This window comes from Puma concolor, chromosome E4, assembly GCF_028749965.1.
Source record: "Puma concolor isolate L17-30 chromosome E4, mPumCon1.1.hap2, whole genome shotgun sequence".
NCBI lineage: Eukaryota > Metazoa > Chordata > Mammalia > Carnivora > Felidae > Puma > Puma concolor.
In genome coordinates, this window is record NC_141683.1 from 71,417,378 (window position 1) to 71,432,949 (window position 15,572).

General features: G+C 39.0%; 1 protein-coding gene across 1 annotated transcript in view; it reads right to left on the reverse strand.

The window, feature by feature from the left end:
• The window catches only part of LOC147572820 (ankyrin repeat domain-containing protein 26-like), a 188,005-nt gene that overhangs the window by 164,850 nt on the left and 7,583 nt on the right, over nucleotides 1-15,572 (reverse strand). The window contains exons 4-6 of the mRNA XM_086693475.1: nucleotides 10,955-11,061; nucleotides 6,872-6,942; nucleotides 33-69 (exon numbers count right to left, since the gene is read on the reverse strand). Coding sequence (XP_086549601.1) covers nucleotides 33-69; nucleotides 6,872-6,942; nucleotides 10,955-11,061 — 215 coding nt within the window. The remainder of the gene's footprint in view (nucleotides 1-32; nucleotides 70-6,871; nucleotides 6,943-10,954; nucleotides 11,062-15,572) is intronic.

Sequence of the window (15,572 nt, forward strand, 5' to 3'; positions counted from 1 at the left end):
ATGTCACTTTTACAAATCCATAAAAATCCTACCTGGCTATAGAATCTTCCTCAGCATTCTTATCTGCTCCTAAAGAAGAAAGCAAAATACATGTTAAATCAACAATTGAAAAATAGAGGAAATTACAAGTGTACAGCTTATGATTTGTGAAAAAGTATTGCTTTGGGACCACACCTGGAAACCACACTGCACTGAAATGTAATTATACCATTCGTAGGCTTAAAGCACTAAGAAATCTTACTTTCTCCTCTATATTGACCAAAAGCAAGAGTGGGTTTCATCAAAATTTGACACCTACAGGTGAACTGATGTTTACAATGGCCATCACTGACCAACTCTATGACACTGGAGGAAAATGGTGTCGTTAGGAGAATGATTATCACAAGCTGACAATGTCAAACTGTAACTAGCATGATTTTTCTGGACTTCCACCCCTATAGAAGTTAAAAGAGAGTTTTTTTATTTTGCTGTAACACAGCAGAACTTCCCCAGCCATTTAGTAGAGACTGTTCAGAGTTAGGATGAAACAACACCTCACAAATGTGCTCCATAGCTATTGTACTTTGCATCATGGCCAAACCATAACAAGCAGACTCTCCCTGGCCTTATTTCCAATGCCAAGGTAAGTTGGAAGGCTGTGGCATTCCAATTTGATAAACTTCTAACTTCTCGACACTGTCTCCTTCCATTGCTAGAGAGTCTATCTAGACCCACCGCACATCACAGAGGAGGATCCCAATGTTGGTACTATGTAGTGGCTCATGATGTCATTTTTCTCAACCCTCCCCATTGGGTGACACACATCTAGAAAAATCATGCTTGTTTTCATGGAAGGCATACGTCATCAGATCCTCTACTGATGAGCAACAAAACAAAACAAAGGGCAAAGAATATCTTGAATGCCTACATTCAATTAGTGGGGAATTTTAATTTTCTAAACATTCAACGATAGCCACTGTATGATTGTTACTATATGACACTCTTTAAAGAGCAAGACTATGGAGGTAAGGGTTGGGGTGAATGTAGGGAAAGAGGGGCACACCCCCAAGGACTATTTTTTAAATTTTTTTAACGTTTATTTATTTTAGAGACAGAACATGAATGGGGGGAGGGTCAGAGAGAGAGGGAGACACATAATCGGAAGCAGGCTCCAGGCTCCGATCTGTCATTCCAGAGCCTGACACGGGGCTCGATCTCGTGAATCACGAGATCATGACTTGAGCCAAAGTCAGACACTTAACCGACTGAGCCACCCAGGCGCCCAAGCACAGAGGACTTTTAAGGCAGTGAAACTCTTTCACGCGATACGACAAAGGTGGATTCACATCATTACACATTTGTTAAAACCCATAGAATGTATAACACCAAGGCTGAACACTAATGCAAATTAGAGACATTGCCTGAAAATGATGAGTTAGTGTCCATATAAAATGCACCACTCTTGTCAGGGTGCCTGGGTGGCTCAATTGGTTCAGCGTCCATGTCTGGATCTGAGCTCAGGTCATGATCTCACATTTCATGGAATCAAGTCCTGCATCAGGCTCTGTGCTGACAGCACAGGATTCTTTCTCCCTTCTCCCTCTGCCCCTTGGCTGCTCACACGCATACATGCTCTCTCACTCAAAACTAAACAAAGGAACTGAAAAAAAATTACTACTAAAAATGGACCACTGTCGTGCAAGATGTTAACAACAGGGGAGGCTAGGCGTGTATGGGAGCGTGGTATGGTATATGGAGACTCTCTGTACTTTCTATTATATTTTGCTGTGAACTTAAAACTGCTGAAAAAATAAGGATCATTAAATGTAAAAAACAATCAAACAAAGTACAACCACCAAACACGGTATCCATTGAAGCTACTCTTAGCATATATTAACCATGATACAGTCACCTTGAACATTAAGATAGAGATCAAAGTAACACAATAGGGATACTGTCTCCCATATGGAAGTATATGAAAATACATAAAGCAAAATACAAAAATACAAGTTATTTGTATATTTAGGCAAGAAAACAATTGATGAATATGACCAAATATAACTATAAACAGGGATTCAGCACTGTATGAATCAAACCTGGGTTTTCCATATAATTGAGATTTTATTCTAATTTTAAATCAAAAATCATTATGCTGGTCGTATCTAAGAATCATAATGAAAGCTTAATCATAGAAAAAAAAGATGATAATGACCTAATATTGCCCTAGTCTTTTTTGTACAAATACCTACTTCATATGGATGATGAAACTGAAACCAGTACCATGATAACCATCATTTTACTTGCTATTAAAATAAAATTTTAAGACACCACCAAAAATGAATTGAGGGCTGTAATTTCTATGCAGAAAAGGTTTCATCCAGCAGGCCGAAGATGGCTACCCTCAGAATATCCTACTTGAATGAATGGCCCTTGGTTGTTCCCTGGGATCTTGGATTTAAGGAAGGTTTCCACCATTCCCTAGCTTGGTAATAGAAGCTCACTGTGCCTAAGTATTGGTAAAATCAGTGTGCTTAAGGCCGTACACTTGATTTCTTTCTGGAAACCTGGAATTTTGGGACATGCTAAGGAGAAGATGCCTATGTGCTTAGCATTTGATGAAAACCTCGGGCACTGAGTATCCATAAGCCTCGTACTGGCAGACAACATTTCACTTGTGCTGTCCTAATTTCATGCTGGAGGAATTAAGCACATCCTGCTAACTCCATAAAGATAGGAGTCCTGGAAGCCTGTGCTTGGTCTACTCTGGACTTCACCCCATGCACCATTTGTCTGTGCTGATTGGCCTTTCTAGCCTGTCCCCATAACAAACCATAGGCAACAACTGTATGCTGAGTCCTGTGAGATCTTCCAGTGAATAATCAAATCTGGGTGTCGTTGTGGTGCCTCTATCACAACGCATTATATGAAATTTTATTATTTGGGTTGATGTCATACACGTGGTTACAGTCAGAAAGTTATGTCACAGAATACCTTTCCTGGAATCTCTTTTTCTTGGTATTTGCCTTGAAAATTCCTACATTCCTATATATCCATGCGAAGAAAGGTTTAAAAGGAATAGATGAAATCATGATGTCACAAAGTGTGAAACAAGCAACAGTCCTATTTTACTCAGAAAAAAAAAGAGAGAGAATCCTGGTGGTTGCCACTATGTTCTACCATACACAAGTTCCTCTCAAATATGAAAAATCAGTTAATTTTTCCAACTAACTAGGACTTAGTTCATTTTTCTGGCAGATAGGAATGAAAAGAAGTAATAGGGATTGTTCTAGAAAAAACAGAACTATCAGACACAGTATAGAAACATACTACTGATTATAGTTTTTTGTTTCTTTCCTTTCCTTAATTTCTTAGAAAATTAAAAATATACTTCACCTATTAAAGGCAATCATTGCCAAAATAATCAAAAGTCATAATTACTGTATCCTCATTCCTGCTGCTCTCCTCTGTTCATCTGATAAAGTCCTACACATTTTTCATGTCCAATTTACATGCTGGCACACAACCTGGAAACTTCTGAATCTTCTGAGAGTTCTCTCTCACCCCTTAACTTTTCATATTCAGGAATCACAGATTCGTATTACTATACTGTTTTGGTCTCTGCTTTGTCTTTTCCCTGCCATTGCCCTAGTCAAACGTGAGTTCTTAACTGATAATTTTCGCAGGGAAAAAAAAAGCCACAAAATATTATTGATATTTCTTAAATGAATAAAAAAAATAAGCAAAACAAATGAGAAAGACACAAGGCCCTGAAAAAAAATTAATGGAATAAATTGAACCCCCTGACGTTTTCAAACTACACAGCTGAAAGTTTCACAATGGACTAATACTAGGCTAAGAAAACAAGAGCTTCCTTTGCCTCCCAGTCTCTTTATGTGGTTTCCTATAACCTATCCTCCATATGAGGGTTCAGCATGCTATGGCCACAGGTCAAATCCAACCTGCCATCTCGTTCTGTAAATAATGTTTATTGGGGCATGGCCCCATGTCTTCACTTACATATTGCTATGGCTGCTTTCACACTACAAGGGCAGAGCTGAGAAACCACATCACCTAAAATATTCACTGGCTTTTTAGGAAAAAGGCTTGGTGATCTGTATTTTATGCCATAACCAGAGTGTCCTAAACTCAAATCTAATCTTATTAGTCTTCTGCTTCAAATTCTCCAAAATCCCTGCATCACATACTGCTGGTTCCGTCCCTAAGAGCCATTCCATATTCTTCATTTTTGCTAGAGAATCACAACTTTATTTGGATATTTATTGTCTCCATACACAGAAAAGGTGGCCTCACCCTGGCTTCAAAAAGAGAAAGGATTATTCTAAGCTAATCACAGTACCTGATTTACCAGGGACCACTTTAGGAATGAGTATGTGACATAACCTAGTCTTTAAAATGTTAGAGGAAGTCTACTGCAAGCCTCTTCCTAGTGAAAAGAAACACCTAAAGAAAAGCAGTCCTTCCCACCCACTGGATGTTGCCATGTGAGAATATGATACCTGGAGCTGTTGCTAAATAGCCATCCCGGAAAGGAGAAATAAAAATACCCCCAACTCCAGAACTGAACAAGTGATGACTGGGATCCTGATGACATCACTGACCATCAAAACATTTCTGGTTCCTACTGTTTTAGTCACTGTTAGAAGTCACCTATTATTTGCCGCTAAAAGCATTCTACCGAAGAAATTTCCCAAGGCCTATCGGGTAAGATCTACTGCTTTCTATAGCACTAACAAACTTCCATAAGCTTGTCTTACCTACGTATTCACCTCATTCCCAACCATTCCCATAGCACACGTTTTCTACCAGCAAAACCCAACTGCTCATAAATCCTGCTAAGTTCACCCCTACACCTTCGCCTCTGCACTGCTGTGTACTCCGCCAAACACGTAATCGTGATAGTTTACCAACATTGTCAAACATACAAATGTTGGTCCTTCTGCCTCTCTGCCTGGCAAACTGAACTCCTCACTCTGCATGCTTACCGTAGATTCTACCCAGTCCTTGAAAACTCAGATTCCTCACCGGGAACTTACGGTAACTGGAACAAATGCCAATATAAAATAACAAAGATAATTATAAGCTCTATGAGACTCTGGCACCCAGTAAGCACTAAATAGAGTAAATAATACAAATGGCAGTGGTAACAACAGACTCCTGGGTTGCAGAGACTGGTTTTTGAATGTTTGTATTCTACAACAACGGGATAACACTTAGTAGCTAACAGGCACTTAAGAGTTACTTGTGAAGTGAACAAATGGACATGAATAAAAATGATCCCTTTGAAAATTATTTTTAAAAACCACAGAAACTTTTCTGTTTCAAAAACCGCAGGGACAGCTCTATTCTGTTATGAGCACCTTAATGATCAAAACGCTGTCTGTTCTATCTTTACCTTTCCTGTAACTTCCAAAACTAACCTACAGAAATCCTTTGGTAACAGTCTACCAAGTTAAAGCTTTCTTCCTACTTTTCAGATTGTACAGTGCACTAGGTGCCACAACTAGGGAGCAACAGTAGCATTTTGTGTGTGTGTCTGATTGTGAAACATTTTTGTGCTGTTATCATAATTTCTGGAGCCCAAGTTGCCCTATTTGAATACTTGCGAAGATAACATTTTGACTAATGGCAACGGACTATCTTATTCTAACAAAATTACAGTGTCATGACAATTCTCCAACAAACAGAAGAAAACACTGTTCTAATGAAGTCAACATATCTCATTCTGGATTTGTTGTTGTTGTTTTTAAATGTTTATTTTTTTTGAGAGATGCAGACCATGCATGTACAGGGGAGGGGCAGAGAGAGAAGGAAAAGGGAAAATGCCACACAGGCTCTGAGCTGTCAGCAACGAGCCCGACAGAGAAGTCTGACACAGGACTCCAACTCACCAACTGCGAGATGATGATGACCTGACCTGAAATCAAGAGTTGGACACTTAACCGACGCAGCCACCCAAGCGCCCCTCTCATTCTGTCTTGATTTATGAGGAGTGAAGTTGATAATGGTGAGACCTTGTTGAGACAATATGTGAAATAACCTATGCCTCTCAACAAGGCATTGCTTTTCTTCGGTACTCCTGGAAGCTATCTGTAAAAAAACAATCTCATTGGCAGTGCTGCACACTAGCTAAGATTTTCAATTCTTATTATTTGCCATTTGTTTATGGTACCAGGAAAGTACTGTAGAATTCCCACTTTGAGGGCTGGTTCATTTTTTAATGAGACAAATCGCTAGGTAACAATATTTACTGAATATAATCCATTTGTAAACATTTTATAAAAGATCCATTTTTATAACAAGTGCAATTTGTTATAATATGTTTATGGAGGAAACATAAAACATACTAACTTAAAAATCTTTTTTCCTCTGGGCACCTGGATGGCTCAGTTGGTGAAGCATCTGACCTTGGCTCAGGTCGTGATCTCGCAGCTCACGAGTTCCAACCCCACATTGGGCTCTCTGCTGTCAGTGGTGGAGCCTGCTCTGGATCCTCTGTCTACCTTCCTCTGTCCCTCTCTTGCTCTCTCTCTCTCTCACTCTCTCTCTCTCTCTCTCAAAATTAAATAAACAGTTAACAAAGCATTTTCGTATTTATTACACAAAGATGTCACATGGTATTTTAGGGGTCATGACTAAGATAATGAATTTCTTTTCAGATAATACTGCCTTATATTTTCAATTACCTACAGTTAACTTCTTAAATAATTCTGAACGTTAGACTATAAAGAGAGAAATTAAGAAAGAAAAAAATATACCTGCAATTTACACATTGGTGTTCTTTTCTTCATTGTTCTTTCATTATCAAAACACCCTTACTCTGACTTTACTTATGTTAGGACCACCAAGAGCAATTCACTATGTAAAGTCTTACCAGGATGGCTGTTTTGCAAAGAATTTTTAAGCATGATTTCTTCTTTATGTCGGCAAATTATTTCGTTACTGCTATGTATAAAAAAGGGTGATAAATAATATTACTATTTTAATGCTGATATGAAAAACATTTACCAAATACATCAAATTCTTAGAGTATTTCAACTAATATCAGAGCAAATATCAAAACTTTAATTACCCCATATACTTCAAATTTGTACGTTCTAGAAGCTTTTCATTAAGTCTGTACTTAAAGAATAAAAAAACAGGAAGATGAACCAGTCATGAATTGAGGGCATTCTAGCTTAGTAAATTAGAACTAGCTTGCCAGGGGCACCTGGGTAGTTAAGCATCCAACTTTAGCTCAGGTCATGATCTCACGGTTTATGGCTTTGAGCCCCACATTGGGCTCTGTGCTGATAGCGCAGAGCCTGGAGCCTGCTTCGGATTCTGTGTCTTCCTCTCTCTCTGCAACCACCCCACCCCAGCTCGTACTCCGTCTCCCTCTATCAAAAGTAAATACACATCAAATAGAAATGAGAATAATTAGAATTCGCTTTCCAGAATGGAAAGAGTTTGGAACTCAGAAGTCCTAGCTCTATAACCTATAGCTATTTGTTCTTGGAGAAGCCACTTCTCTTTGGCTCAAAATCTCCCTCTATAAAACAAGGGAAATTACTGCCTTATTTTATAAGGTTGATAAGAGGATTTAATGAGATATTATACCCAAAACATGGCCTCTCAGGCCATGGCCTCTTAGGTGATGCTCATTACTCTGGGAAGGGCAAGATGAGACCTTCCATGACTTCAGAAAAAGATGCTCCACAGGATTTAAACCGGTGGTCCAGGGGCACCTGGGTGGCTCAGTCCATTGGGCATCCAACTCTTGATCTCAGCTTGGGTCTTGATCTCAGGCTCGTGAGTTCAAGCCCCATGTTGGACTCCACGCTGGGCTTGGAGCCTACTTAAAAAAAGGCAGGGGTACATATCTGCTAACAAAGGAGAAAGAGAAGTCCGATCTCTTCCTGCAGCATCATTTGAACCTCTCTGACAGCTTAGAATGGTCCCAACTAACATCTTCTGGCAAAACAACAACAACAACAACAACAACAACAACAACAACAACAAAAAAAAAACCAAACAAGATCCTCAAAGGGTAACTCATAAGGAAAGTCTAGGCTAAGATATAGGTTCCACATAAGGTCTTTGAGTGTGGAGGGACAGGGGTGTATGGCGAAAGCCAGGAAGCCCAGCTGCCCAAACAGGGTGCTGGTGCTTTGGGATAGCTGCTGAGCATATGTGCATGTGCAGTGAACAAAGAAACTTTGTAGCTTTGAAATCTAAGTGTGGAACACCATGAAGACTGAAAACTGGATCAGCAAGGGAATCCTGGGAGTAAAGGTCAATCATAACCAGACTGCAGCACCAGTTTCAACAGCAATGCTGCAGCAACAGAATCAAAGGAAACTGTAGAATGATCAGGATGTCCTTTTTTCCCCTCCAAATGACTTGTGAAAGAGGACTGTCTCTTTGGTCTTAGGGTGCTCCTTAGGTTCGTGGAAAATTCAAGGGACAGGGTACAGGAGATAGCCCTCAAAGGAAAGTAGAGGGTCTTCTACAAAACTGAACATTTCAAGACCCAAGTTACTAGTTAGAAAACACAGATGTAACATTATTTGTGTCCCATGCAGAGGGGTTATACTTGAAATGAAATGGATAAGGTTAGGATCCTGGAGGATAAATGTCTCAAAAGTCCTGAGATAAAGAATCCTGCACACATTCCTACTTCCAACTAGTCTAGCCCTTTGCTTGATTTCTGGCTAATATTGTGGACTAACCGACTGCCATTCCAAAACTGCCTGATCAAACTACGAAATCCCATCTGTTACATACGAAGTTAACAGTTAAATTATTTTAAACCTCAGTTTAGTAATAACTAGCATTTTAATACAAACACTTACAGATTAAAACCCTTAATATAAGCATATTCATCTGCAGCCCATCCATATACATCTTGAGGAAAGGGATCAATACCTTGCTGAAGAAGCAGCCTGACTACATTTGTTGAGTCATAATTTACAGCAAGCATGAAGGCTGTTCTAAAATAACAGAGATAACTTCACTCTTAGGAATTTAGAGTTATTTAAACAGCTAATTTGATATACTTTATCAGGTTAATATCTTGCCTATCTGTTCAGAATCGACCATTTACATGTTTCAGTGTTCATCTGTGTAAATGATCTCCAAGAGTAAAATGAAGGGACAAAAAGGAAGCTTCTTGTCCCACTTGGGTAATGTATTATAGACTTGCTAATTTAACGTCTTTTGATAAACAAGAAACTATGCTAGGTCACTTATCTGAATAGGTAAAGATTTAAAAAAAAAATAATTCCCCACGTATTCCTTAATCTGATATAGTGCACTTCAAAGCCATCTAGAGGTCAAGCAAGTATAAAAACTATCTGCAGGCTTAAAATGATAATATTTTAATGCGAATGCTAACAAAAGAGGCATAAAGACAGTTAACGATGCTGATAAGCATATGGTAGGCACTAAATTAAATGCTATGTATATAAAATATTATTTACGCACAACCACCCTTGAAGGATATATTATTATCCTCCTTTTCATATCAGGTAACATATTTAGTGATGATACGTAACACTCCCAAGGTCACAACACCTAGCCAGTAGGAAAGCTATGAATCAACTTAGTCTTGTGTGAATCTAAAGCACATCTCTTCCTTCTTTATCACCCACCTATAACTTATCCTCATTAAAGGATAAGTCTATACAGTGAAAGTTATCTTTCATCTTTCTACTCCTACCAATTGAAAATAAAATCAAAAATACATATACTGGACATGAAAAAGGATAAAACCTGATGAGACTTGGTAATAGTAATTAATCATCACTTAGAGATCACCTAACGCCATCAGTATTACTCAAAAAAGAAAAAAAAGCAATTTAAAGAAAAGTGTCATCCAAAAGACACAACAACTCCTATTTATGTTTAATATGCATCTTTTTTTTTTAGCATTTATTTGCTTTTGAGAGACACAGCTCAAGCAAGGAGAGGGAGAGACAGTGGGATACACAGAATCCAAAGCAGCTCCAGGCTCCAAGCTGTCAGCACAGAGCCCGGCCTGGGGCTCGAACCCACGAACCATGACATCATGTCCACAGCCAAAGTCATAGACTTAACCAACTGAGACACCCAGGCACCCCAATATACATCTTTGAAGGAAAAATGTATATGAAGTAGAAATTTTTTTTTAAGTTTATTTATGATTTATTTTGAGAAAGAGAGAGAGTGCACACGAGAGTGTGGGCAAGGGGCAGAGACACAGAGAGAGAGAGAGAAAGAGAGAGAGAGAGACAGAGAGAGACACAGAGAGACAGAGAGAGAGAGACAGAGAGAGATTGAGAATCCGAAGCAGGCTCTGCACTGTCAGCACAGAGCCTGATGTGGGGTTCAACCCATGAACCATGAGATGATCACCTGAGCCAAAGTCGGATGCTTAACCAGCTGAGCCACCCAAGTGCCTCTATGAAGTAGAAGTGTAAAAAATACCATAAAAGGGTTAAGAAGGCCAATATTGTGCCATTAAGTAAATTAAGAGCTGAGAGTCCACCCTTTATAAAACTAAAGTGAAATCCCTTTAGTTAACACAAAATCATGTGGCAGGAAAAAAAACAAAAACAAACAAACAAACAAAAAACATTGCAGGAGCAACTGGGTGACTCAGTTGGTTAAGCATCAGACTCTTGACCTCAGCTCGGGTCTTGATCTCAGAGTCATGAGTTCACGTCCAGCATTGGACTCCACACCGAACATGGAACCTACTTAAAAATAAACACTGCAAATGACATGAGTCAACATCATCAAGGGATATGAATTCTGCTATACCCTGTTCTTCATGTTGCCCAGTCAGAATAATTGCTTTCTACCTAACTGGTGATGTGTTGATATTTTTCATTATATAATTATAAATTAATCTTCTTCTTCTGAAGTTAATCTTCCTGACTTGAATAATTATTACCACTGTAGAACCATACTAAGGTTTAAAAGAAAACTACTGCACCTTTTTAATTTATCCTCTGCATGTATATTTGCTGCCTTTTCTACCAGAACTTCCACTATTTGCTGTTTGTTTTCATTTACAGCAACTAGAAGTGGTGTGATGTTATCCTGTAAAAGAGCAAAAACAACTTAGAATTTACAAAATTATACCTTTCCATACGGAATTTTAAAACATACAAAAGATCCTCTAAACTTAAACATATAATACAAAAAGTAAATAATAAATGGCCTCTTCCTTCCCACCACTGTGCTTTCACCTGCTGCTGCTTCTCTTTAAAATAGCCCTCCTCCACTGGGGCACCTGGGTGGCTCAGTTGGTTAAGTGACCAACTGCAGCTCAGGTCATGAGCTCAGGGTTTGTGAGTTCGATCCCTGCATTGTGCTCTATGCTGGCAGCGCACAGCCTGGAGCCTGTTCCAGATTCTCTCTCTCTGTCTCTCTCTCTCTCTCTCAAAAAGAAATACACATTAAAAATGGTTTTTAATAAAATAGCCCTTCTCCACCTTCTTCAACAGATTATATGAAGTCATTCTCCCAAACTCACTTCAAACACTCACTGGTTCCAAGATCGTTGCTTCTATCACAGTACTTATCATGGTATACTGTAGTAATTGTTCCCTATCTAAACCAAGTGCTTCTTGAGGGCAGGGGCTATTTCTTATCTCTGTATCTCCAAACTCCAAAACACAGCAGTATATGCTTTAAGTACTTTTACTGAATTAATAACCTAAATGATGATCTCTGGAGTAGTGTTTCTTAAATTATCTTCCAAAGAATACCTTCTTTGCCAGAAGGTAAGTACTATGTCCCAATGGAAAGATTTCATGACCATCTATGTTTGAGAAATATTATAAAACTGCATTATATGTCTGGCATTACAGAAACCCATGTAAATCTGCTCAGTCCCCATTTGACAATCCTTTTTGTGGCAAACATTCACATTTGAGGAATCAGAGTTTCAGGGATATAGTTTGGAGAGATTTCCGATAAAGATGAAGCTTTTCCCCAAGTTATACAAACTTGCTTGTCTTCTGTCAGTGGTATCAGGATCCACTGACATCCGAGATGTCAACATAAGGCATCGCTGCTCCAAATGGGTCACCAAGGAGATGGGCTCAGAACTCCAAGAGTGAAGCTTCAAATGAACTTTGATTACTTAATATTAAATAGCCCATGGGCTTTCTCCTATTATAAAATGCTAAATTTTTATCTTAACTGTTAGGAAGCTCCATATGAAATTTCATTGTCAATTATAATAATCCTGGGACCCTAATACATATCTACTTCTAAAAAAATCTGTATTCTAGTTGTATTCCAGTTTCCACTGGAATAGCTACTTACTTTATATTTTAGGCAAAATATAAATTGGAAATAAAAATATAATGGCTTATCAATAAAAATTCAAACACTGATTTATACAGATCATTTTTAGCATAATGAAAGTGACTACATTATTTGCATTTTTAGGGAACAATGCTGAGGAGAAAGAGAATATTGTCTGCAATAGGCATAACCTATTCAACTGTAACCATGATTAATCTAATACGGTTTGCAAATATTCCAATAGGAATACGATTATTCAAATTTTGTTTCTTTTAATGTTTATTTATTTTTGACAGAGAGAGACAGAGCCTGAGCGGGCAAGGGGCAGAGAGAGAGGGAGACACAGAATCCGAAGCAGGCTACAGTCTCTGAGCTGTCAGCACAGGGCCCCACACGGGGCTCAAACTCACAGACAGCGAGATCATGACCTGAGCCGAAGTCGGACGCTCAACCGACTGAGCCACCCAGGCACCCCAGGAATACGATTATTCATAGTACACAGAAGGAAAAAGTGTCTTGTTTTCAAACTAACTTATGGGGCACCTGGGTGGCTCAGTCAGTTAAAAGGCCGACTTCGGTTCAGGTCATGATGTCATGGTTTGTGAGTTCAAGCCCTGCATTGGGCTCTATGCTGACAGCTCAGCCTGGAGCCTGCTGGGGATTCTGTGTCTCCCTTTCTCTCTGCCCCTCCCCCACTCATGCATGTGCTCTCTCTCCTTCAAAAATCAATAAACGTTAAAAAAATGAATACAATACAAAAACAACTTAGAAAGTCTAACTTGGAAACTTCAATCCTATTCCGAAGACGTTAACATAAAATACAAAATATATATTATAAATTAATATGGATTGCCTTGAAAACCTTGAAATCTTTATCAAAATAGACCATAAAACAGAGGCGCCTGGGTAGCTCAGTCAGTTAAGCATCTGACTCTTGACTTTGCCTCAAGTCATGGTCTCATGATTCATGAGTTCAAACCCAGTGCCTCCTAGGGATTCTCTCTCTCTCTTTGTCAAAATTAACTTTGAAAAAAAATTACGAAGGTTTCTTTGTGTCCAAAAGAGATCTGATTAGCGCAGTCTAATATATATATATATATATATATATATATATATATATATATATATGTATATGTATATATGTGTGTGTATAAATATATGTGTGTGGGTGTTTGTGTGTGTGTGTGTGTGTGTGTGTGTATATATATATAATAAAACAGTAATTGTAAACGCAATGCTTATGGAGGCAAAGTAGGTGACTCGAGTAAGTGAAGAACCTAAGTGGGGACAGTAGCAAACTGGACACACCCATACCTCATATAAAAAGGTCAGCCGCTGGAATGCATACCAAACAGTAGTATGGGCTCAAAGTACCAGGTATGATTCTATAAGAAAAGTCTGAAATCCAGATTTCTGCATGAGTGTCATAATTTTAAATGTTGACTCAACGTATGGAGGAAACGAAACACATCCAGGGGCCAAATTTAGTCAATAGCCCACGGGTGTTTTGGTTGTGCATAAAGCATATATTTGTATGTAAATCTTTCCTGAAGTATCAGTATCACGTTTTACCAAAAACTTAGGCCCCAACATGTAATAAAAAGTGCTATTAAGACTCATAAGAGGGGAGCCTGGGTGGCTTAGTCAGTTGAGCATCTGATGCTTGACTTCAGCTCAGGTCATGATCCCAGAGTTGTGGGACTGTGTCCTGCATCAAGCTTGGCACTGAGCTTGGAGCCTGCTTGAGATTCTCCCTCTCTCCCTCTGCCCTTCTCCCCCACTCACACTCCCTCTGTCTAAAAGAATCACAACAAAAAGACTCGTAACACCCCCCTTAAGAATTTTTCCAATGCTTATAAAAACTGTAATCTATCTGTGTTTAATTCTCCCAGACTGTTAATCAAGTAGACAAATTAGTTCACAACTATGCTGAAACTAAATTATGAAAACAATTCCCAACTGTATTGTCACTAACTGCATGTCCATGTTTAAAACTACCATTTGGATTATGCCAGGGCTATATGAATTTAACAGACATCATAAGACAGTTGGTCACATAGCTTCAACTAATAAAGAAGATTCAAGATTTTCTCCTATTGCAATCAGGAAAACACTGCTTGTAATAACCAAATGGCTATGAATATGAGAGAGAGAGAGAGAGAGAGAGAGAGAGAGAGAGAGAGAGAAAGAGAGAGAGAGAGAGCAAGCGTGAGTGAGTGGGGGAGGGGCAGGGAGAGAGACTCTCATGTGTCTCTGCACCATCAGTGCAGAGCCCAATGTGGGGCTCGAACTCACAAACCATGAGATCACAACCTGAGTGGAAGTCGGACGCTTAATCAACTGAAAAACCTGGGTACCCCTCCATTCAGTAGTTAGCTTCTTTTAAATTTTTTTTAAATGTCCACTTTTTGTGGGCGAGAGAGAAAGAGCACGAGCAGGGGAGGGGCAAAAAGAGAGGGAGACTACAGAATATGAAGCAGGCTCCAGGCTCTGCCTAAGCTGTCAGCACAGAGTCCAACACGGGGCTAGAACTTGTGAACTGTGAGATGATGACCTGAGCCTGAAGTCAGATGCTTAACCGACTGAGCCACCCACACACCTCAGTAGTTCTTAACCAAGAGTTGTAGCACAGTCTCAAAAAAATATTTCTAAATATCCATGTCTATGTATACACGTTACTAGATTTACTCAAACTCTTCAGGAGAGAGTGTAGGCTTGTTAAAAAAAAAAAAAAATTGAAACTTCCCCAGGGCACGGGGATTCACCACCACAATCCTAGCTGAGAGTGGTGCAGCAGACAATCACATCAGTCTCATCTATGTGGCCAACTCCCTCTATCATTTGAAGATTTAGCCAAAAGAATGACTTATCAAAACTGCATTTAATTTCCCTGAGCAGAGGTAGAACAGGGACTAAATGTAAAGTCAAAATGCAACTTGATTGCATTACTTTTAAACTTCTTACTTCCCATCAAGATATTCTAGATTTCAGAGCAGAGTTTAGACTCTTACCTAAGTGGCTGTTTCTGCCAGAATAGGATTATATGACAGTTAATTATTTGTTCTTTCTTCTCATTGCCCACGTAATCAACCACCTGTTCACTGCCAATCTGATTTCTTCTGAGTCCACCTACACTTGGTCTCTAGGCAGGTTTGCAACTCACTGTTTCCCTAAGTAACAATTCTACCCCTGAAAAATTGAAGACTCCTTGACTAAACATATAAACTGAAGGGGAAAAAAAAAACCAATAAAACAAACAGCCTCTTCTTGTTTTTTTTTTTAATTTTTTTTTAACG